Source organism: Leuresthes tenuis, unplaced genomic scaffold (genome assembly GCF_036924035.1).
Source record: "Leuresthes tenuis unplaced genomic scaffold, fLeuTen1.0.hap1 SCAF_2, whole genome shotgun sequence".
Lineage (NCBI taxonomy): Eukaryota > Metazoa > Chordata > Actinopteri > Atheriniformes > Atherinopsidae > Leuresthes > Leuresthes tenuis.
In genome coordinates, this window is record NW_027325356.1 from 24138256 (window position 1) to 24163440 (window position 25185).

Consider the following 25185-nt stretch of genomic DNA (forward strand, 5'->3'; position numbering starts at 1 on the left):
CCCACGGATACTATCAGATCGCGTCAGATTGGTATCTGGAAAATCTAGAGGTCTGGGGAATACCTCAGGCTATATGACATGCTTTTCAGCTGGCTGTTTTTTGCTAGGCTCAATGCTGTCCCTCTGCGGAAAGCTGTTTGTTAGGAAAGTGGTTTTGCAATACTACAGTTCCAGGATGCAGGTTTTCCCAGCAGAACATTACATTTGATAAAGATGAGAAGTGTTGCTCACTTTAACTGTCAGTGGTCATAATGCTATGGCTGATCGGTGTAGTTATGTAAGATGTATAGGAAAGTTATGTAGGATATAAATAAGAGTTAAATAAAGAGAGAAAAAAAAGCTTAAAATGGTTCACCAATATTTTGTTTAATTATTTAATACCAGACTAGGAAATATTTTGTTTTAATTTTTGTTTTCATTTCTGTTTTAAAGCTCTCCCAGTTGGACATTGGAAATTCCAATTTCCAGTTTGAGATGGAGTGCACTCCTCTCCTCTCTGTTTCGAAAAACATACTAAACATACTAAAAAGGACCTGATATAAACGACCAAAATGCAAACAGAACACAAATGAAAGGAGTGAAAGTAAAGCAAAGATTTTATGGAGTCAATAAAAAATGGAGTAATTAAGATGGGATTTTTGACTGGAGTATCAACCTGCCAGCTTGCCAGCAGATTTCCCCTGACTTCCGCTCTGTGGTGCTGCACGTTTCCAAACTCGGCCAGTTCAATGCACGACTCACAACCAGATGGTGCCTAAAAGTGGGATCAGTACCTGTAGTCTTTGTAAGTATTGGAAATTTCAGTTTTAGAGAATAAACTTTTCAATTTGGTGTGTCAGCTCTCAGGCTTGGTATTGTATTATCTCTTGTATAGTAATAACATGCTTCATGATTTTCTGAGTTTAATTTTAACATGAAGAAAGAAGAATGTTAAGTTTAATTTATTCTACAGATTAAAAAAGATTGAGATCTTAAGATCACACCCTGAAGAAGAATCGGGGGCAGTAGAGTCGAGTGGGTCGCTACACGCTCCAAAAGTTGCTATCAAAAGAGCTGTTAATTCACGGCTTAAGTGATGTACTGCATTTCTGTGGTAATTTTGACCAAAGACCTCATGAAACTGAGTCAATTCATATATATATATATATATATATATATATATATATATATATATATATATATATATAGAGAGAGAGAGAGAGAGAGAGAGAGAGAGAGAGATACACTCACTGACTGACCATTTTGTTAGTTACATCTTGCTAGTAAAAGGTTGGACTTCAGAACTGCCTTAATTCTTCATGGCATACTTTCAACAAGGTGTTGGAAACATTCCTCAGAGATTTTTCTCCATACTGACATAATAGCATCACGCAGTTGCTGCAGGTTTGTCGGCTGCACATCTATGATGCAAATGTCCCTTTCCATCAAATCCCAAAGGTGCTCTATTAGATTGAGATGTGGTGACTGTGTAGGCCATTGCAGTACAGAGGATATGAGCTTTGTGACATGGTGTATTATCCTGTTGGAAGTAGCCATCAGAAGATGGGTACACTATAGTCATAAAGGGACGGACATGGTCAGCAACAATACTAGGCTGTGACATTTAAACAATGCTAAAATTGGTACTAAGGGGCCCAAAGTGTGCCAAGAAAATATCCCCCACACCATTACACCACCACCAGCAACCTGCACCGTTGACACAAGGCAGGATGGATCCATGCTTTCATGCTGTTTACGTCAAATTCTGACCCTACCATCTAAATGTCGTAGCTGAAATCGAAACTCATCCAACCAGGCAATATTTTTACAATCTTCTATTGTCCAGTTTTGGTGAGCCTGTGTGAATTGTAGCCTCAGTTTCCTGTTGTTAGCTGACAGGAGTAGCACCCGGTGTGGTCCTCTGCTGCTGTAGCCCATCTTCTTCAAGACTGGACGTGTTGTGCGTTCAGAGATGGTATTCTGCATTCCTTGGTAGTAACAAGTGCTTATTTGAGTTACTGTTGCCTTCCTATCATCTCGAACCAGTCTGCCCATTCTCCTCTGACCTCTCACATCAACAAGGCATTTTCGTCCACACAACTGCAGCTCACTGGATATTTTCTCTTTTTCGGACCATTCTCTGTAAACCCGAGAGATGGTTGCGCGTGAATATCCCAGTAGATCAGCAGTTTCTGAAATCGTCAGACCAGCCCATCTGTCACCAACAACCATGCCATGTTCAAGTCACTTAAATCCCCTTCCTACCCCATTCTGATGCTCGGTTTGAACTTCAACAAGTTGTCTTGACCACCTCTACACGCCTAAATGCATTGAGTTGCGGCCATGCGATTGGCTGATTAGCTATTTCTGTTAACAAGCAATTGAACAAGTGTACCTAATAAAGTGGCCGGTGTGTATATATACATATATATAAAATACACTTTTTAAACATGTTTATTAAATGTTAATTTGGAGTCCGACATTGACTGATTTACTGACCCATTAATTTTGATATCTAATTATGTGGATAAAGGTAAATAAATAATATGAAAAATGTTTTTTTTGTGAGATCATCAACCACAACTTTTCAAGCAATCTAGTAATGGTTTTCCAGGTTCATTATTAACAATGTATCTAGAACTGTATTATATTAGCTGTTTTTCCAAAAACACATAATCATGTCAACCATGTATTTTGGACACTATTCCCCTAGAATGAATAAAGAAGGCTGTTCATATATACATGTATATATATATACATACTGTATATACACAGACTAAAGCGCACACAAGACTGATCCCAGTGGGATTCCCAAACATGAAGTTGTATTTTAAAGCTTGTTATACAGATTAAAACATCTCTGTAAAATATTCCCCTTAAAAGTAACTTATAATTCAAGTTTTGAAATAAATGTGATTGTAGAGAGTACTGATCTACTGATTGTAAAACATTTGGTCAAAAACTCATTCTGTTTAGAGTAATAACTCTTTTTTTCCCCTTTAATGCAAGGGAAACACTGTGATATGCTTTTTTTTTTTTACATACTTAAAGTATTTCAGCCCTATCATGCAATTCTTCAATGAGCACAAATTATTTCATAGAAATGTATCAATGTATACCTTTGCATAAAAGAAAAATAACTTTTTCTAAAGACTTTGTAGTCTGTTTAACTATTAAAAAAATCAATGACTTTTCAGTACTTTAAATGGCTTAACAAAATATTTTTTGCAGCCAGCAAAATTTAATATAAATAAATAAAAAAATCAATACAAAACAACAGAAAACACCAGATAAATATAGGGCATTGCCTTCGGTTAATGTTATCCTGTTCACTAATACAACGATGGCAGTCAAAAAGCTGAATATCCATTGATACCAATGTTCAGCCAATATAATTGTGCTTCATTAGAAAGCGTAGTATTTTCTCTGAAACTCTGTACTGTTGTAGACTGAAGGATTGCAGAAGAATAAAATGGAGATGCTTAAGTAAAGTACAAGTACATAAAAATGTATTTAACTGCAGTCCTTGACTGAACATACTCAGTTATGCTAATATTAACATATTAAAGTTTTTTTTAGTCTTAAAGTAATATTGTGCTTAAGCGCATCCTCAGAGTTGTATGGGTGAATGTATACTCTGGAGGGCAAATAATGACCAACAGCTTCCCTGGGGCTTTTTTTAAAAGAAAGGAAAAGATTATTTCAGCTCTTGGTATTTTGCTTTTCCACTGAGGTCTATGGTCCAGAGCAGATTAGGCAAATTAAGTCAGCTGAAGTGTGCCGCTCCTCTTCGACACTTCAGGCTAAATTTTTGGAGCAGCCATGCTGGTCACACAGCAGTCAAACTAGGAACTGCGCTTCAGCTGTATTAGCATAAATATCAGCTAAAATTACACTTTGCAACATGTTGTGAATGTTTCTGTTTGTGCCTCAGATTGTAACCGCTGTGAAACAATCAGATATTATTGTCTTTCTTGTCATAATCGTAAATCTCTGTCAGTCATTGTGGACCTCACAGTGAAGCTTGCAGACTTCACTGTGTCTCCTCATCAGATTCAATCAGGCATGAATTGTCTGAGTCTGAATGTGTGTTTGCAAATAGTAATGACTATTGATGCGGCACAACTAAAAGTTGTTCAAATAAACCTGAGATGACTCAGACAGACAGGCAAGCCCCACCCCAAAGGTTCCAGGTAATTTCGAAAGTACCACCTTCCTAACATGTTTTTTTTTCGCTGACCTCCCAGGAAAATGTTCATGTGGCTGAACTCCAGCTTAAGTGATGTTTATACTCTATATTTGTGCCTTTCCTGTCTTTGGTAAGCTCCAGTCCAAACAGGCCTGGCCACATTCATTAACTTCTATAGTCACTGCTGTTCATATCAAACACTTCCACATAATACCAGCTGCTTCCACCACCAGTTTAGACATTCAGAACAAAGACTGCAGTTTGTTAGGCATCTCAAAAGCTTTGGCATGAGAACTGGAGCTTGGCTAAACATTCATCAGCTCAACATAAAGACTATACTCATCGCAGTATACAGATTCTGAATGCACAGAACTGGGAACAGCAGCAAAACACAGTAAAGCCTCCATCAAAAAATATACTGACCTACTGTGGCTGCATGATAACTTCATTATCTGCTGCATAAGGAAAGCCCAAAGCATAATCAAGGACACCAGTCATCTAGCCCACACACTTTTCTCATTCCTGCCATCTGGAAAACGCTACCGAAGCATTAAATCATGCACCACCCATTCCAGAGACAGCTTCTCCCCACAGGTAGCCCGAATAATGAATATTACCAGTAAATATACAGATCTATGCAGACGCACACACAAACATTAAAACAGTGCCTCTAAAGAAAACAGTTGTTGGTTTATTGTGTATTTTCTGAAGTATCCACTAATAATACAGTCTGTTGTCCTGTTGTTCTTTCAGACTCACAGTTGAGAGTGCCACAGTGCAACACTAAAACACATTAAAACAGCTTCAGCTGCTGGAGTTATAACAAATTGAAACAAGTACAACTAACTCAACGAGAGTACAGCAAATTAACTCCAACATTTACTTTTTGTCTGAAGATGCTTTTGTTTAACCACAACAGTCACTGAAAATACTACAACCTAATTCTGGCTCTCCATTTAGGATGTAAAAAAATAAAAACACAGAATGAAAAAAAAAAGAAGAAGAAAATTGAAAATGTCACTGTGCTGTCACCTAATACTTTAAAGGAACACTACTTATGATATATCCCAAAATTTAATAAATTTCATACTAACATAATACCAGCATTGATAGTCTAGTATTCATCTACGAAATATTGCATGTGCTTAAACAAAGGATATTAATATCTTGTCCTGTGTATTGGAAACTTTAAAACTTGAAAAGATTATCTGGATTTGTTTAGCTGACAACAAGGGAAAGTCCTTGTGATGGCATGGAGAGGCAGCTGGTAGGACAGAATAGACCCCAAGGGGAGATTCCTGGGTTAGCTTCCCATGACTGCAGTTCCTCATGCTTGCAGCATGCTCGAGATACCCAAGATAGCTATGAGAACATGACAAAAGAGAATACCCTTAGAGTCAGTGAGAGCAAGGGCGGAAGAAGACTCAACGACTGATAACATGGTAACAACTGGAACGGAAATGACTACGTGTAACGACAGCACAGTGCAAGAAAACACCACAGCATTTATTACAGATACCGCTGTAACAACAAGCCACAAACTGCAGGCATGTGCTTGTGGTTGGAGTAGAGTAACATCTTAACGTGGGTTGAGGATTCACCAGTGAAAGAAAAGGTGTTTGAGTGAGGAGAGACAGAGGTCTTGTATGGATTATCTTTTTCAAATAGAATCAAAACAGTCGAGTGAAGCACAGAAGCTGGATGCAAACCATAGCTTGCAGTGCTTCAGCACCTCTGTAACTGAGGAAGCAAGCTCAAGCACAGAAACAACAACTGGAGAAAATACATAATTTGTGGAACCCATTCAACCTCCTAGATCTGCAGTCGAAAGGAGACTTCCCGGGCACAAACCACAGGTGAGGTGGCCCGGTGCTACCGATAAAAAGCTGTGGTAAACAGTGAATACTGACCTGACCCTGGCCCTTGGCCAACTTCGAGGGACAGTTGAAAAAAAGATGGAAAGAATGGGAGATATAATTTACCAGTATGATTCGGAATGTTTTTGAATTCAAGATGGGAAGAATGCCAAAAAGGCTTCAATCCCACCTGTTTCCAGGAGGCAAAAGGAGATCAAGCTCCTTATTCAGGAGAGGAGGAAGCTTAGGAAGGGATGGAAGAAATCCTCTGGAGTGGAAAAGGAGGACATAAATGTCCTTCAAACTGATATAAAGACACGTCTGGCATCAACAGAAAATCTACAGAAACGCAGAAAGAAGAAAAAACAAACAAGAACAAGGTTCTCCAAAGAGCCCTTCAAGTTCCTGAAAACCCTGCTCACCAATGGAAAATCTGTTTTTCTAAACACAACAAGGAAAGACCATGAGGACCACTTGAAAGCAACACGTTCCGAACAAAGGCGACTTGAACATCTGGCCAAACCAGCAGACATCCCACCAATCAAGCCCCCAGAACATCAAATTGAGATTTGTGCTCCAACCTGGAAAGAGGTGGAGGAAACACCGTCAGAAAAGAACAGCATCAGCTCCAGGGCCAAATGGAGTCCCATATAAGGTCTATAAGAATGCACCAGATGTCCTGAGGTTTCTCTGGCATGGGAGAACAGCATGGGAGAGGAGGACCATACCCAAATCTTGGCGTAGGGCAGTTGGGGTCCTGATTCCAAAGATGCAGAAAACCTTTGGCTCAGAGCCCCATGGTCTCCTTTAGGCTACCCTCAGCTTTTTTCACATTCCAAACAAGATCACAACCATGGTCAAAGCCTACTTTCAAGACTTGCAGTTCTGCTTCTCTACCCCTGAGTTTACCACCTCTTGGCAGTGCTTGGAAGTAGGCATTATGGTGGGACGCACCATTTCTCCCCTGGTGTTCAGTATGACAATGGAGGTCATTATTCGAGCCCCAAAATGGCTCGTGGGCAGACAGCGGGTTGGCTCTTCACTGTGACTCTCCCCTCTGAGAGCATACATGGATGATATTACAACTCTGACCACCACCGTACTATGCACCAGGAGACTGCTCAGAAAACTAGAGGAGAACATCAGTTGGGCCCGCATGAAAATTAAACCATCTAAGTCACGCAGTATCTCAGTGGTGAAGGTAGTGCTCAACGATCTGAGATTCTACATCGGAGAAGATCCAATTCCCGCAGTATCTGAGGAGTCTGTCAAAAGTCTTGGAAGGTGGTATAATGCAAGTCTCAAGGATAAAGACCTCCATCTCAATAGTGAAGAAGCTGGAAAGAGGTGTCCAGAAGTGGCTTGGGGTGCCACAATGTCTCACCAACATAGCCCTCTATGGAAATAGCATCCTCAAGCTAACCCTCACAAGTCTCATGGAGGAGTTCAAGTGTGCAAAAACACGACTCCAGATGTCACTGTCAGAATCCAAAGACGTAGGCAACCGGGTGCAAATAGAAACCAGCCACAGCAGCGGAGGAGGCAACATTGTCTCTGAGACATGCTGACATTGTTGGGCATGTTTGGTAAGGAAGAGGGGGCCTGGGACTTTACCTAGACGCCCTGCTTAGAGTAAGGCCGCGGCTCCAGAACATAGGAAGATGGTGGTGGAGGCAGTGTACCATCAGGAGGAAGCTGCGAGGTGGGCAACTGCTTTTGTCCATGAAAGGGGCCAAAGTAACAAGGACTAGCGCCACACCATTGGAGAGAGGACAGCTCTGTCTGGCACGCGACTGGAAATTGCTGGTAGACATTGGCCGACAGCATGTGTTTCTGCCAGAGATCGCCACAACCTCCTTGAGACCTGACATGGTGCTCTGGTCCTCTTCTCTAAAGAAGGTTTACATCATGGAGGAGACATATGAGCAAAAAAAAAACTGCTATATGCTGAGCTATCTGCTGAAGTTTCTGGAGCACAGAAGTCTGCCTATTGGAGATTAGTTACAGAGGGTTTATGGCAACATCTACCACCAAACTGCTGAGAGACCTGGGAATCAGGGGCAAGAGCCAGCACTTGGCCATCAAAGCTACATCAGAGGCAGCAGAGAAAAGCAGCCAGTAGCTCTGGAGCGGGAGGTATGCGTTCAACTAGGGTTGACTCAGGGAATAGGATGCCCCTGCCATGCATAGTTCCTTGGGACATCTGTCACTTAACAACAAGACGGCTCTCGTGATTAATTGCGCATGGGATGCAAGCTCGGGGCTGATCACCCTGAAGCTGGCCTCATTTGGTGAGGGTGTATAGTGTGAATAGCTGAAACACCCCAGGAACCAAAGGAACACTAATGATGATGTATCCCAAAATTTAATGGATTTCATACTAAGCAAAACTCCAGCATTCATAGTCTAGTATTCATCTATGAACTCTTACATGTGCTTGCATAAGGATATTAACATATTTTCCTGTGTATTGGAAACAAAATAAGTTCTCTACAGTAGTAGAACAAGGTAACTGCCATGTTAGTGTGTCTTGTAAATGCAAGGGCAGTATCACTACATTTACCATTTGTTCAACAAACAAAGTAGATCTGGTCACAAAAGCACTGAAAATAATTCAAAGATTCAGACAAACTATCAGTGACAAGTTAATTTATATACACATTGCTGCTTATGAACAGGGGACAGTTCCTAAAGAGGTGCTGGGTATTGTGGCAAAATGAATCACACCTTCAGAGATCCAAGAGATGAATCATGCTCTGACTGGATTTTTTATGCTCATTAGTATTCTCTTTGAACACGTTCTGCTATCTCTAAATAGAGGGTGGAGGAGAGATTGTGCGATGATCATGTTTGCCACTCAGAAGAAGAAAAAGTGTCAAGATATGTGTCGGCTCCCAAGACATGCACTGTCACTTCCCATCTCCCAGCAGGAGCCCTGATAGTGTGTTTTCCAGACCAAGTGCAGAGGCAGCAGGTCAGTAAGTGAGAGGCACAAGTACAAATTAGAATTACATAATGATGTCAATTTTAGAGGAATGAGATCAACATTTGTAAAATTATATAAAGATAAATAAATGAATTCCACAGGCATCTTATCCAAAAGCAAAAAAGAACAAACCAAAAAACTGAAAAACTGGATCATCCCACTGGTTCAACAAGGCTGATGTATTGTAGTTTATAACTACAAACACACACCCTGAAGCACAACTTTGTACTTGGGTGTTCTTCATTACAGCAAACTTACATTGTCATCATGCTGTACAAATATTGGTTGAAAACAGGCCACAAAACATACTTAACTTATAAAATACTAAACTTTAAAAGACATCAATTTATTAAAATGATGGCAGTCAGTAAGTTAGACTATGATCATCTTTCTTTTATGTTTTTCACACTTCTTTTAGATGTGGCTATGAAAGTGAAGAAGAGTCTCAGTTTCCTTGCAACATTTTGTTGTAATTCCATAAAAATTCATATTTGTGAAACAAGCGGTTGTGTAAAACATAGCAGTGGTGAATGGAAACAGTTGAAAACATCAGTTTTCTACATACAGTATCTACGTTTATGGAACAGCCAGTGCTATACTCGTGATGATTTACTTGTTGTACAACATCAGCATAGTTCTTATCAATATGAGAAAATCGTGATCTTTTCCTTAACTTAAGGACACTCTCTTCCTCGACACTACGGTATGAGAAGCTGAACCAACTGACGAATCTCTTATAGTCGACACACAAACAAAGTTTTGCGATAACAACTTCTTGTTTTGCCATTAAAATTCACATCAAGCTAATGATGCAGTCTTGTGTTAAATGAAAAAAGGGTGGATGAAGGTATCTGGAAATATTGAAATACAGTCAGACAGAGAACAAACCCTTAGCTACAGCATCAACGCTTTTTGGGCAAAACGCTAAAAAAATGCTAACAAAAAGGTTCTGTTGCTCTCTGTGGCTCAGCTAATTATCATTGGTAAAATAATGAAGAGACGAGTTTGAATAGCATTGTTATTCATTCACTTAATCATAACAGATTATTAACAGATTACTGGAGGCTAAAATAACCAACCTCAACTCTGTGTGCCTTTCTGTTAATAAGACTGCAGAAGGTTCAACCTAGTCATTTTTTTTCAAAAATGAAAAAAAGGAAAAGCATCAAGGCAGTATCTCATACATGACAGGGACATGTCCACTTGCCATGGACATGTTCACTTGCCACCAGAATAATGGAAATCAGTGTATGTGTGAAAGGAGCTTACAGACAATCATTACCCCTTCAACATGAACCTGGCAACATTAGGGAAGGCAAACTTATTTTAAAGAGGACAAACTCTCCGTTTGAATACTGAGTGAACCAACAGTCGCTCAGCACCCTGGCTGACGAAAAACAAAAGAAACAGAGTGCTAAGGTATCTATGCTACAGAAAGTACTTTTAAAGTGGATACATTTTCCCACTTTGAAGGGTCATGGTGGTTCTGACCTGTATCAATTCAAGCTGATGAATTTAGCGGCAGTGATGCCTGAAGCTGGAGTTCTCTGGGCCAAAGCAGTGCTGGTGCAAAAGAAAATGGAGGCACTCCTCCAGTGGTAACATAATCAGTCAGTAGTGAAAGGATGCGGTCAAATGGTTCTAGTGAAGAACCACAAGTCTGGAGGATGGCATTACAACTGAAATACTCAGCAGTTAACAGAAATGGCAACAAAAAAAAAATTTGTTGAATGAATCTCTTGTGCACTTTGAAATGAGGGTGACAATTTTATTTTTTCATTACACAAATTTAAAGACATAAAAGTCCCCTAAGACCTGTTTTAATGTCAACATTGGTCTTACAATTTTTAGGTTTTAAAAGATTATAAGGTGTGTATTTCCAAAGCATGGAATACATTTTGTTATAAATTTGTTAAAATACCATGAGTAGCACCAACACTAATATGAGTCATGGCAGATCAGGATTACCATTTAGTATAAAGTATGCTGTAATACAAAAATACTAAACACTGAGCATTGTGCACACATTAAATGAGCAATTTTACCAGATACTTGCATGACTTTGCTTCTTTCAGGCAAAATAAAAAAGTTGTTGCAGCACGATAGAACTGGAATGCAGTAGTTTTTAGCCAATTACGCAAAGAGCTGATGATGCTGCTGGAAGCATTTGCAAACACTTCACATACAGTTATCTACAGGTATGCAGCTTAGCTGGATTTCACTGTCATTATTTTTATTTACTACCCATATCTCGTAGGTGTAATGACAGCTACTATTAGCAGAGGTTAAAAAAATTGCATTATATTGTGGTATTTAAATGCAGCCTTGGTGTGGTAGGTTTTTGGATTTGTCTCCCTTTCCAAGTCCAAACATTTTTCTCATTACAAACAGGAATCAATCTACTGAACTGCATTTGCAAATCACAATCAATTGTTTTCATCTCGAGACCTAGATGATGTTTGTTTTTGTTTTCCTTCTGGCCTTTTTAAAACTATTTTCAAATGTTACATTGAGGTATGCAAATGTATGAAATAAAATGTGAATACATTCTCAGTGTTAATCCATTGGACTAAAAGGAGAGGGGGATATGAATAATTCACAAGCAAAACTGCTGGTCAACCACCACATCAATGAGTGGTAAATAATTCAGCCGGCAGACTGGGTGAGGAGCTGCTTGCCCCTGATTTTGATTGAGAGACGCAGGGACAGGGTCTACTTATAGATTCTTGATGGGTTTTACCACATCAAGAGGAAAGGACAGCCAAAAAGAAGAGAAGCCAACAAATAATTCATAGGAAAGAGCTGCTGATGAGCAAGATGATGAAATCCCTAGTTTGTTCACTCAGATTGCATGATGGATTTGTCAATAGCTGCATTGCTGTTTTGTGTTTTCTTGCAGTCTCGCCAGTGGAATAGTAATGATGCATTTCCATTTGGTCCTGTGGAAACTGGGAGCAGTTTCAGTACTTAGTCAAGGTCAGGGGTAAACAAAAAGAAGCAGAAAAGGGCATTTCCGATAGGCAGATGACAAACATTAAAAATCAATATTTGCATGGACACATCATTCTTATCCTGATAAAAATGCTAATCAGGGGCATCTTTACAGAATCTCACCTTATGCCTTCATTCATATTTCAGAGTATGTTGACAAGTTTCTCTCAAGCCACTCACACAAGCAACTTGGCACATTTACATGCATTTCCAGGCACGTTTTATATCATTAATAAGTTGCACCAATGTTATAGTGACTTACCAGAGTTAATATACTGTGTAATGTACAAGATGTGCATACAGTCACTCATGTGTACAATGGAATCAGTGTGTGCACTGGTACATGTAATTGATGTTTATGCTGGTCATAAACGGAATTGCCATTAACCCATTTTCACACACAGACACAAAGCATCTCTTGCATTCAGTTTTTAATCTAAAATAGATAAATTCAGAAGACTTGAGATTTTAAACAGTCACTTCAGCACTGGCTGCATTTGAAATCATGGCGATGTCCTTCTCAGGCCTCACTGTCTACCTTGAACAGCCACATTGTCAACGAATTAGATGATCATCACTTCCAGCGACACACTGTGTTGTAAAAACATGGAATTTGCCGCATAAAATATACAATCAACAGCTTTTAAACAAGAGAGGAAGCAGCATAGAGTTGATGATGAATGACAATTCAGGTCAGACACGCAGGCTGACACTTGTGCTGCACTTCAGCAGGTAATGAGATGCCAATCAGAACTATTTGCAAATCAAATCCCAGTGAGATGATAATGTAATCTAGACTCAAGGACTGTGAACACACAAGCTGCCAGATGAATTGTGCCTAATGTATAATACAAAAGGTCTGCAAACCTTCGACACAACATAATTTGTAAGATTTTACCTTCCGCTATTGAAAACATGAGCAATTTTTAGACTTTTTCTGACTCTAAGGTAAAACCACAGACATTTTACTGCCATGTTTACAAATAAGCACTCTTACTACTTCAAAAAGGTCCTGGCTCCACAGTTGAAATGTAATACAGCAGAAACAGCAGGCTTTCTTCAACAGACCCCCAAACGGGCTGTCTTAGTGGAAACTGAAATATAGATGACTGTCCAAATTACAATAACTTTTCCCACAAAAAAAAAAAGAAAAAAAGGCTGCCATATATGATTAAATGCTGGTCACATAACTAATGCAAGTAAATGCAAATTAAGTATCAAGAGCGCTTTACTATCTTGATTTGTTATTACTGCCACTATTACTTTTCTAAACAACATTTCTGCACCCACACATGTCGAATACATGCACGAGCAGTCAATATTTGCATGGCATGGAAAAAAACATCAATTTGCTAAAGATGTGGATAAACTAAATAATATACACCAGTTATAAAATGCAGAGTGTATATTAAGCAGCTCAATCATATTTTTGACTGGCAGAAAAATGTGGCAATTTGGTGATTGCTGCTACTTGAATCTGTTCTGAAGGACAAATTCAGTTTTCTCAGATAAATGTTTCATTTCTCTACAAGGTCATGTTGTAGCTGTTTTGCCTTTAATGTTACTTTGCTGTTCTGCTCCACCAAATGATTTCCTCTCAAATAGATTTTACAGGGGAGCTTTTAACACAGCACCACTGACTGATTCTGCTTCATGTGATAAAATAATTGTCTTCTTTTAGTTCAGATCAGATGACACCGGTTGGCTAAATTTACATGACCATGTACACACTTTCTGTTAGCAACTGGATATCCTACTGCACTGACAATGCCTCTAATGGCTAAAGACAGAGTGCTTATTTTGCTGTATATTTCATACATTAGAACACTGACATGCTTGTATGCTCATAAAAAGTAAAAAAAACAAAAAAACAATTACACCTCTTCTTCAACGTCTAACAATTTGTTTTAGTCCTCTAAAAAGCTACTGACTGCTCTGAAAAAGGTTCAATTCCCATTGGTAATCTAAGTTTTGCAATGTTTTTGAAGGGTTTACTTCTCAGTGTCATGCAACGCATACAGCTTTTTGATTTTCTTCAAATAAGCTATGGCTGTTTGGAGCTTCTGCTGACAAACTGGCAAACAGCTCATGTAGACGGTAGCAGCATCAAACTGTGCGAACACTAACATTCTTCAAAGCAATACAGGACGTACACATGCTACCTTTTTGCCTAAAAATAGAACACCTAATATTCAGGACTCATTTTAAAATCTTTTTTGTAAATTTTAGAGATGTGATCAAGACATATTAAAGCTATAAACTCTTTCAATGTTGTTTATTACCAATCTGGGGCAGTAATATGAGGAAAACATACTCAGTGATGAATTATTTTGTAAGTCAGTGCATTATTAACTGATTCGAGGCGTACAGCTGGCACAGCAGAGCTCTTCCCTTTGAGAATGGGTTTGAACCAGCAATAGTGTGTAATTTGGCTTGAGTTTTGTGGAGATCGTAGTGCAATTAGTTTATTATGCAACTTGAATTTGTTTAAATAAAATCCAAACAAAATCTTGGAATAGCTTTCAGCAAGGAACAGCTCATTGAACACTGATATGTGAGGTTACCATCATGACTACATATTAAACAGGCAAGGGTCACTATTTACCCTACAGTATATTTATTCTTTTTTCGTCTGCATGCGCTGGAGGCAGTGTTGGCACATACCATAAAGATTTGGCAAACAGCAATTGTGCACAAGGGCAAATGTACTGTAGTTCAACAAGAGTAGGTTTTTACTACAAAAATAACACTTCTGAGGGGTCTCCGTTCCACAGAAAACTCTTTTTTTTAAAGGCTATTACATTCAACCATCCCATCTGGACACGTCTGCAAACTGATCAATTCTACAACCAACCTACAAGCAAAGTGAATGAGAGATACAGCAACAGGAGTGCAACATCCATTTACTGTGTTATCATAAGAGATTTCCATAAAAGAATCAGTTTATCAGTTATATCAAATATCAATCACTGGACAATACAAAGTTACAAACATTTTCTTTTTTCGTTTTCTAGTTTGTATTTTTTTCACTTCATGTATCCCATGTAACTTTATTCTTTATCCAAGTGATGGAGGCAGCAACTTTAAAAGCAATGAGAGCAATCATTGTTTCAAAGTCTTTTTTTTTTTTAAATTTTATCCTTAATTAGTTAGTTATTTTCACACTCAACACGTGCAGTTTTAGAAAGATTCCCACACATATAAAACTGTGTTTTATTCTTTTCAATTAACAGAAACAATGGTAACCTCTGACATTTTATTTGGACATTATTTGTATTCCCCGGGACTAATGAGCTCTTGGTTTGTTTTTCTGGTATTTTGTGGGGGATGTTTGTATTTCTTGCTTACAGCTGATATACTTGCATTACCTTTGTTGTGAGTGTCACAGTTGCTTAAGGGAGCTTAATTTGTTTTGTTAAGCTCTCAGACACGTCATAATGGTAAGAAAAATTCAGTACTTTTTCAAATTTTTTAATTGCTGCCTTATTCATTTACTAATTTACATTGCTAATTATGTTATTTTGAGCCTGAGTATAAACAAGTTGTCACTGTGTCCGCACAGCATCCGCACAGCACCATATATATATATATATATATATATATACACATATACATATACATATATTATACATATATAATAGAATATATAATTCGCGATCTATATTATATATATATATCATATAATAATATATATGTATATATACATGTATATATATATATCAGTGGTTTTCCTCTCCGATGAGAGACTAAACTGATAATGAGCTAAATGTTTAATGTTGCGCCCAAATGACACTTCAACACCATTTGCAATGCCACAAACAAGTTTTGAACTGATTGTCAGTTTTTTCAACTTGCAAGTGTGAAAGGGAAAGATTCTAATTAAACTTTGTATAAATATAAAAATAAGGAGAAAAAAAGCTTGAAAGGAACCAAGATTAGAGATGTTTGACCCAGTAAATTTAGCTAGAGTGAGAGTCAGAGCTAGAGTTTTTTATTTAGCAGGAAAAATGTGCCTATAAACAGTTTTGAGAAAGTGAAAAGTGAAATTGAAATTAGAAAGTGAGTAAGTAAGTAAGTAAAGGTTGGCAGACCTGAGAGACCTGCTAGGGACATGAGGGCAAAGAAGTTCAGACATGTAATCTGGTGCCTGACCACGAAGCGCTCTAAAAGTTCAAGTCAAGACTTTAAAATGAATCCTAAAACTAACCGGAAGCCAGTGCAGCGAGGCCAGGACAGGCGTTATATGGCAACTCCGCCGAGATTTAGTCCGCAGCCTGTCCGCAGCGTTCTGCACAACTGCAAATGGTTAATAGCTGCCTTGCTGAGATATGTGAATATGGAGTTGCAGTAGTCCAGCCGAGATGACACAAACGCATGAATTATCAATTCTAGCTCGGCCTGCGACACCATGGTTCTCAGTTTGGCAATGTTTCTGAGTTGGAAGAAACAAATGCGAGACAAAGAATAAATGTGTTTGTCAAAGCTCATATGCTGGTCAAAGATAATGCTCAAATTTCTCAGGGAGGAACATACATTGGTGCATATAGACCCAACGTAGTCCTTCACAGCAGAAATACAACTGTCTGGCCCAATAATGAGAACCTCAGTTTTTCTGGTATTTAACTGAAGGAAATTGTTGGACAGCCAGACCTTAATAGCTGACAAACAATCATGCAGCACATCAATTATCATCATCATCAAAGTATCAATTATGTTGTAACGCAACTGAAAAACCTGACAGCTGAACTTACATGAGCAAGGCTTGCACTCTATGTTTACCTTAATATTATCAATATTCCAGAATTATTTACAGAGTAGAGTATGTATACTAATAAGGCACTTGTATCTTGAGATGGATCCATGTGTAACTGTCACATAAAATTTACTCCTTCGGGAGTTGGGAGTTGGAAAAAAAGAGCCAAACTCCTCCTCTAGGCATTGATTAAAACACAACAAACAAATTTCTGTCCACTGATATACATTTAAAGTTTTTTTTTCTTCTTTGAAAAAAGTCCTTTTATGTCCTAAAAAGGTTCGGATGTGACCCTAAACCTTCGCCTCATTTATGCGCATGAATATGCAAACTGCCACTATCTCAAACACACCTTTAACTCTGCTCCAACACTGTAAAAGTACTCGGTGCTACACAATGGTGAGTTATAGCAGAAAAGGAACAAGAAGAAGAACAGATGGCACAAGGTTTCCAACAACATGATGTATCAGAATGACAATGCATTTCATGCATCTCTCTCCACATTTCAGAAACATAACAGTATTAGATTACATGACTGTGTTATCAAACAGCCAATGTATTGCTAATATTGGATAAACCTTCTGCTCGTCACCTGCTTTGACTCACCCACCGTGTGTGATACCTGCACATCTGATTCAGTACTCTTGAGACTGTCACTGAAAAAGCTCACTGTGGTGTTAATTGCTTATTTCAATTTGATATGTCTTCTATTGAAAATCTAATGAAAAAAAAAAGAAAAATGACAATCAAGGTTGTGTTTTGCTCTTTTGATTGATAACTTGCTTGTGATCCTGCATACTGCTCAGAGATCACCACCTGCAAATTATCTATTTTCATTGTTTGTCAGCTGACAAACAATGAAACTAACAATTTTAGGGAAACAAACTCCAGTCTAAAATAACTATTCATATCCTTGTGTATACTTTACGTCTCAATTTGTCAATAGTAGAAGAAGTATTCTGTGACTTGTTTTTCTAGGTAGGCACAAGTGCTGCCATCAGAGGGTTACACTTAAGTAAATGTGCGCAGGAGAGCATTCTTTTGAAGTACTACTTGAGGATGTAAACTATACCATTAAATTATGAATACAGTATTATAAAAGAGGTTACATTAGCTAATGTGACTGAGTGGGCCCAGCGATTACATATCAGACTGCAATTCATAATTTTCAATAGGCTTAATCAGCAGACGTTTTCCTTTCAATAATTTGATTTACTGTTTGATATTCTGAGAGCTCAAAGTGACAGTGGTGGTTTTGTCCAACCAACATCCCACCACATTATCAAAAGGATTGTAAGGAAAGACAGTAAATGAATTTGAAGCAAAAGGGTTCATTTATAGTATGAAATAAATAAAAAAATTAAATCTATAGTTCCATAATACATCCACAGTTTTGGACTTTAGTGCAATGTCTGAATACATCACTGCATCAAAAGAGAAAGTAATGACACATTTTTTACAAGGCATTCTGCGAGTGCATACCATCACCAAAGTTGGATAAAAAGAAATGCCATTTAAGCTACTACCACAACTTTTTGAGTAATTCAGCTAACAAGCAGGCCAAATCCAGAACATGTAGGAGGTTATAAACATATTTTTCACTGGGGTTGCATGCCCTCCAGCCATTTGAGCTTATCTCCAGCCACTTCTCATGGACATGGACGTGTTAACAAGGTTAAATGGTTAAAATGAGGGGGGGTTTGCTCTCAGGGGGATAGCTGTGTAAATAACAAAAACTTAAAAAGTGATAATATATCAGTACTGTTTTCATACCAAGCAACAAAAAAAAACATCTATTAAAGGTTCATGGAACTTAAACCTGCAATATGGGTAAAGTTAAATGTTCAAATATTTAATTGTTCAACACAGTTGTTCATCTCCATGTCAAGAAGCTGATGATGGTAGAGAAGTTTATTGTAACTGATAGAGCTCTTATATGATTCAGGGGTCAATGACTCACACTAAAATAAGAACAAGCAAGGGCACACGTATTTGAAATGAAAGCCATAAACTAAATAAACAGAAACACAGGTCTAAAGTAAGGTGAATGGGGGCAAAAGATATGGAGCGAAAAGAAAAACGCTGCATATAAACTTACATTTGCTAAAGTATTTGCCCTTAGCAGATTGTGGATGACTACATAATCTGGGCTGAGCTCATAATCATGATCTGTTTCATAGTACTTACAGTAAATCACATGCAGCAGATAAACAATTTCTGAGTATTCAAGATTATAAAACAATCTTTTTTCCAGTAACTAAAAATTCACAGAGCCAGAAGGGCAAATAAGGAAACACGTTTAAGACGCACACAGTAAAAAGACGCACACCAACAGGTACTATACGCAGTGAATGTCAACGTGGCAGATCAGAGGCTCTCAGACGGTTATGATATAGATTTATGTGCTCTGACATCCCACAGATGGTGAGAATTAGTGAAGAAGAGGGTGCCAGCTTGAGGTCAAGAGAGTTGACCTGGCCTTCAGCCTGCCACTCGGGAAACCAAATCAACAGACTTGTGAAGCTGCTGCTGCAGTGCAACAACCCAAAGGCTGCCGCAGCAGCTGTTGTCGAGGCTACAGAAAAGAAAGTGCACCCGTAAACTACCCTAATCTCATCATCCTGAAAGATAAACAGCACTGAGAGGGAACCACGGCAGCACAATCATGCATTAGAGCAGACTGGGAGATAGAAAAGCTACATTGATTTTGACAAAGAGCAGAAAAACACAAAGACAAAAAACAGATCAAATTGGTTTCTAAATGTGTAATGATAATAATAATTTTTTCATTATTATTCATTGCCTAGAAATTATTCTACATTTGAGATTATTTTCTAAAAGCTGATACTTACCGGTAAAATGAAACGTTATACAAATTAATATTTTGTTGAGAGTTAAAGGTCTTAGCTTTTTTAAGCAGCCTACAAGAGACATTACATGTTCTGTGCACTAACAAGGAAGCACAGGGAATTGGCAGATTACCTGAGGCAATATTTTCCGCATGTTTTGCAGAGTGAGAGGTGGAGATCAGAGTGAGATTGTAAAATGTGCACAGGATCAGAGGGTCTCACCTGATTGATGTGTTTCAGTTTGTCAATGATCTGGTTTATTACAGGGTCTGCTTCCTTTACTTTGACTTCAGGGTTGGCACTTTGGGCTCTGATTCCATTACCAACCACACGGAGTGTGTAGCTGTAAAGAAAGTACATAGAAGACAAAGGAATTGTTATGTTTATGCACATGTCCATCATTCCTGTTAAAGAGTAAAGTCATAAATACCAGTGGAAACTAAGTGCATTACCGGTGAATACTAATCATAATTTCAATGCCCATTTATAGTTTACAACTAATTTCTATGCAGCGTGAATGTTTGAGGATGGTTTCTGAAATGAGAACTTGGCAAATCTGAGAAAAGTAGGAACCGCTTGGGCACAATGAAAGGTCCTCTGTCTGCCCACTTTCCTATCTCTCTTCCACTGCTGAACTGCTAAATAACACTCAAACTGATTGAAATCAAATCTATGATCTGCTTTTCGCTTGGGGGAGCACTACAAAAAGATGATAAATATTCTGACCACATATAAAGGTGATAGATTGGTGCGCTTGATTGTGTGCATCTGCTGCAGTGCTCAGACTGCTATCTCATGTATGGTTCATGAAAGCTATACATCAGACTTGTATCATACCTCTCAGAAATGAAACTAATAAATGTTGAAGCGAGCACAGCATACGCTACACAACTGTTCATCGTTGTTATAGCTTGGTAATAGGCTTCAGTTGAGCTCAAGGACTCCTCACTCTTTAGCTCCTGTACCGTCTGTTAGAGGTAATGCCTGTGACCATGGAAGCAGGTGACTGAACACAACTCACTCACATCTCAATCTTCACCGTATAATTTAATCAAACGAGTGGATCAAGGTGAAGTCACTCATTGCTGGAATATCGGAGCTCTTTTTGCACAAACTGTGCATGTGTGTTCGCACCAGATCTAAGAAAGCACAGATGGAGAAAACCAACAAGGTGTTGGCCTTTCAACTTGAATGTCTGAATTTGAAAATTAAAAATAGAACACAGTCTGCAACGAAACATAAATGGTTAGTGGCTTCTAGTACAAATTGGCTGTGATTATCAAGCTGTACAAAGTCCGAAAGGAAAAATAAGCTTGAATAAATAAAATGTGTAAAGCAGGGTCACCTAATTTATTCAAAAGAAAAGGTGCCTGTCAGAATTCAAATGTGTTTGGGTTCTCTGAGTCCTTGAGATGTAATTTTGATGTTAATTTCCTGCAAACCAGAGCCCCAAAATGTGATTGGTTTTAGAAAATTACAGCTGTCATCAAGTGTCCTCTTTCATTCTTTAATCACAGGTTAGTCTGTTATCACCACTGCTTTTCTTAATATAGACTTTCTTTCTCTTTTGTTGCCGCTGTCCTCTCTGTCACTGCAGCGGTATAGGATGAAATTAAAAATTAAGAGCCCGAATTGCCAATATGTCGTCCGAGGTAGAAGTACTTTGGTAATTTAGATCCAGCTGGCCAATGTTACATTTACAAAAATGTGTTTTTGGCAGATTTTAATAAAAGACTCTACCAAAGTGAATTAAATACAAGTAAAAAAAAAAAAAAGCATTTCCTTTTTGTTTAGTGTTGGTTTAATTTGGTTTCAAATCTGGGTTTCAAATCACTGCAATGGTCATATTAACTGATGCAAAGTTGCACTGCAACGATCCTACATCAATGGAGAGATAAAGAAATGATATGCCTCTATAACAGGATAACTTGCTCCAAGTCACGTTACGTTTGCAGTGACTTAATTTCACGAAATCTAACTGCATCGAATGTCTTCCAACTCCTTTATTAATAAGGGGAAACAAATATAAGCATAAAGTACTCCCTTTCACACTGTAAAATAAGTTGATTTCATACACCATTTCAACGTGAAAAGCTCACACACAATGTAGTAAATACTACATGTTGTTCAGTACTGTACATACTACATACTACATACTGCATACGTTGTTTGTCAGTAGTAGAATTCAGTGAGCAGTTTCAAAAACAAGCTTATGCATAAGTAAGCTGTCAAGTAAACAGCTAAGTCTAATCAGAGGGCAAAAGGTGTTTTACATGAACGAGGCAGCAAACATTTATTGCATTTGATGAAAGGTGATTATTTTCAAATTGTCCCTACAGTGTGTTGGCAATTCTTATTTAAACAGGTCTGTTAATTTTTGCAACAAATGCTTCATATAATTTTCTGTAAAAATGATGGACATACTCTTGATTAAATTTGACTTTTCTGATGGTCCTGCAGTTTCCACTTTGTATGGGAAGTAAATTTGTCTACATCATCATATTCTCAAAAGGTTTATTTCCTATCATTTTGCAACAGAGTTATCTACAAGTAATGTGTTTTCATTTACCACTTTAGTATCACCTGCTTGTATTTCTGCAAGTGTCCCAATTAGTCAACAAGTTTTGCTCAGACTGTTTTTTTCTCTTTTTATGTTTTTGCACCCGGTCTGTAGGTTTTAAAGTCATTCCACTTTGACATTCCATCGTGTTATATTCTGTATCAAATGTTATTGTAATTGAGGCTGTGCAAAGTAATTTTGTCAAGCAATTGCATGAAAATTTTACAAAACCTTAAAAAATAATCTCTGCTTCTTTTTATTTTTCGCCCAAACCACAGTACTGAGACGGTGCTAATTAAGGTGGTAAATGACATTCGCCTAAACTCTGACACTGGTAATATTTCAGTTTTGGTTTTACTGGATCTAAGTGCTGCATTTGATACCGTCGACCATTCTATTCTATTAGAAAAACTAGAAAAATGAGTTGGACTGTCTGATATGGTCCTTTGATGGTTTAGATCATACCTACAAGACAGAGTTCTATTTTGTTTCCATTGGCAACTTTGTCTCTCAGAAGGTTGACATGAGGTGTGGAGCTCCTCAAGGATCAATCCTTGGCCCTCTCTTATTTAACCTTTACATGCTTCCCTTTGTAAAACTTTTGCGAGACAACAATGTCAACTACCATACCTATGCGGATTGTGACGGCCCCGCCCTCTATGTCAGGGTGTTTCCAGCTGGTTGTTGGCTGGTCTCTGCTGTGTCTTCCAGGTTCAGCGGAGGCAGGACTGTCATAAATGAATGTGCTACACCTGGGCCCGGTGGAGCGTATTTATTCTCAAGCTAGTTGACCACTGGTGGCTCCATGCACGCCACCTTAGGGGATGCCGCGCCGCGGCTTTGCTCTTTTTGTTTTGCACACTCACACACACACACAGGCGCATCCATACACTCCCACACTACTGACTACTGATACTGATCTTTTGCCTTTTTATTAATGAATTTGTTACTTTTGTTGCAACCTCGTCTCCCACCTCCTGTTCTTGGTTACAGTCCTTGATCCGGGCTGTAACAGGATGATACGCAAATTGACATTGCCCTCTCTCCTGATGACTATAGCCCAATTGTTTCCCTTTATCACTGTATCTCACTGATAAATGACTGGATGTCCCACAATTTCCTGCAGCTAAACAAGAACAAAACAGACGTTATTGTTTTTGGTCCTAACAAAAATGAGAGAATTAAGGTCAGTGCTTATCTGAAAACCCTATCACTACAGACTACAAACCATGCCATAAACTTGGATGTTATATTAGATGCTGACTAACACTTTGAAAACCAGATTAATTTACTAACCAAGTCGGCATTTTACCACCTAAAAAATATAGCAAGGTTTAGAGGCCTTCTATCTAAACCAGATCTGGAAAAACTTGTCCATGCTTTTATCTCGAGTAGACTAGACTACTGCAATGGGCTTTATACCGGCGTTCCAAAGAAAACCATCCAAAAACTGCAGCATGTTCAAAATGCAGCTGCACGGGTACTCAGAAAAAACAAAAAATACGACCACATCACTTCACGTCTTCCTCTGTGTGAGAGTTGAATTTAAAATGAATTTGCTGGTCTACAAATTCCTAAATGGTTTGAGCCCAAAATACCTGCTAAATCTTCTTATTCCCTATCAACCATAAAGAACCCTTAGGTCATCTGGAAAGGGACTGCTAACGGTTTATAGTCCTAAGACAAAACATGGTAAAGCATAATTGCTGCTTATGTGCCCAAATGTTGTTACTTTTAAATCAAGGCTCAAAACTTTCTTGTTTTGTCAGGCCTATGAAATGTGATGATGGGTGCCAGTTGTTAGAGTTACAGATACTCTTGAGTGTTTATTATCTCCTTTTTACTTGTCTTATCCTTTTTTTACCAAAGCATTTTATCAACTCTATCTTTCACTACTTCCGGTTCCGGCTGAGTAGATTTTACAGAAGGTTTTATTTTTTTGTTTTGTTTTATGTGTCTTTTCACATGTTTTTATCTTTTTATCCTTTCATCCTTTTATTCTGTTATTTATTTTCCTGCTATGTAAAGCACATTGAGTTGCACTTGTGTATGAAATGCGCTATACAAATAAAATTGCCTTGCCTTATCATTAATATTCTACAGGGTTGATCTCCCTTAAATAAAATATAGTAAAAACATTTCCCTTAAATTAAAGAAAAGCTCTGAGTTAAAGACAAAAGAGAGAAAGGCATCTTGTGAATTCATCAGCTGTGGGTTGGCCTTGAAGGGGATTATTTCAGTGCTTGACAACAAGTTTTCGGATTTTCCAACAAAACTTTTTTTTTTGCTTGTTTTTGGAATAACCTGGCATCCTGTGTGCACCTAACCTACAGATCGACTGAAAAATAAGTGTCAAAGTCAAGGTCTGGTTTGCTCGATGCCGCAGGCGCCTGTGGTTGGAGCTTGATGTGTTGGGACTAAGCTGCACCTGAACCGTGCATGCTGCAGCCATGATCCACCTGCCTCCAGCTTTGTTTAATCCCTGAACGCATCCACAGAGATTGAGATTGCGTGTGTGTGTAAGGACTGGAATAAAAGCCACAAGGTCTGGCACAGCAATAAATTGTCAAGGGTTCACCCAACGTAAAAAAGAAAATATGTCAATCAATACTAAAGAAAAAGGTCCATGTGCACTTGTAGTCTTTCATAATCTCATCAAATGCACCTCTTTACTGGGGTCTTTTAATTTTTTCAGTACAGCTTGAAAGACAGCGTACTGAAGAGATTACAGCAGAGACAGCTGTGCCAAGTTACACCAAATGAAAACATATATGACCACACATCTGTATAAAAAAACATGTACACTTTCAAACTGATTTACTTTGTAAAAACGAAGGCATATATTTTCAAGAATATTTAAAATACAATGTGCGCACATACACACACACGGACAACCTATCCTGCATTCAGTAATGACGCTTGGATCCATATCCTGAAACTCATACAATCTCCTGTAATATACTGCAGGCCAGCAATGCACCACAAAGACACTCAGCTGGTTACAGCACCAGAACATGAGGAT

General features: G+C 38.3%; 1 protein-coding gene across 1 annotated transcript in view; it reads right to left on the reverse strand.

Moving 5' to 3' along the window:
* Positions 1-25185, reverse strand: part of gpc5a (glypican 5a) — a 142175-nt gene that overhangs the window by 60837 nt on the left and 56153 nt on the right. Inside the window, exon 7 of the mRNA XM_072380757.1 lies at positions 19826-19946. Within this exon, the coding sequence (XP_072236858.1) occupies positions 19826-19946 (121 nt within the window). The remainder of the gene's footprint in view (positions 1-19825; positions 19947-25185) is intronic.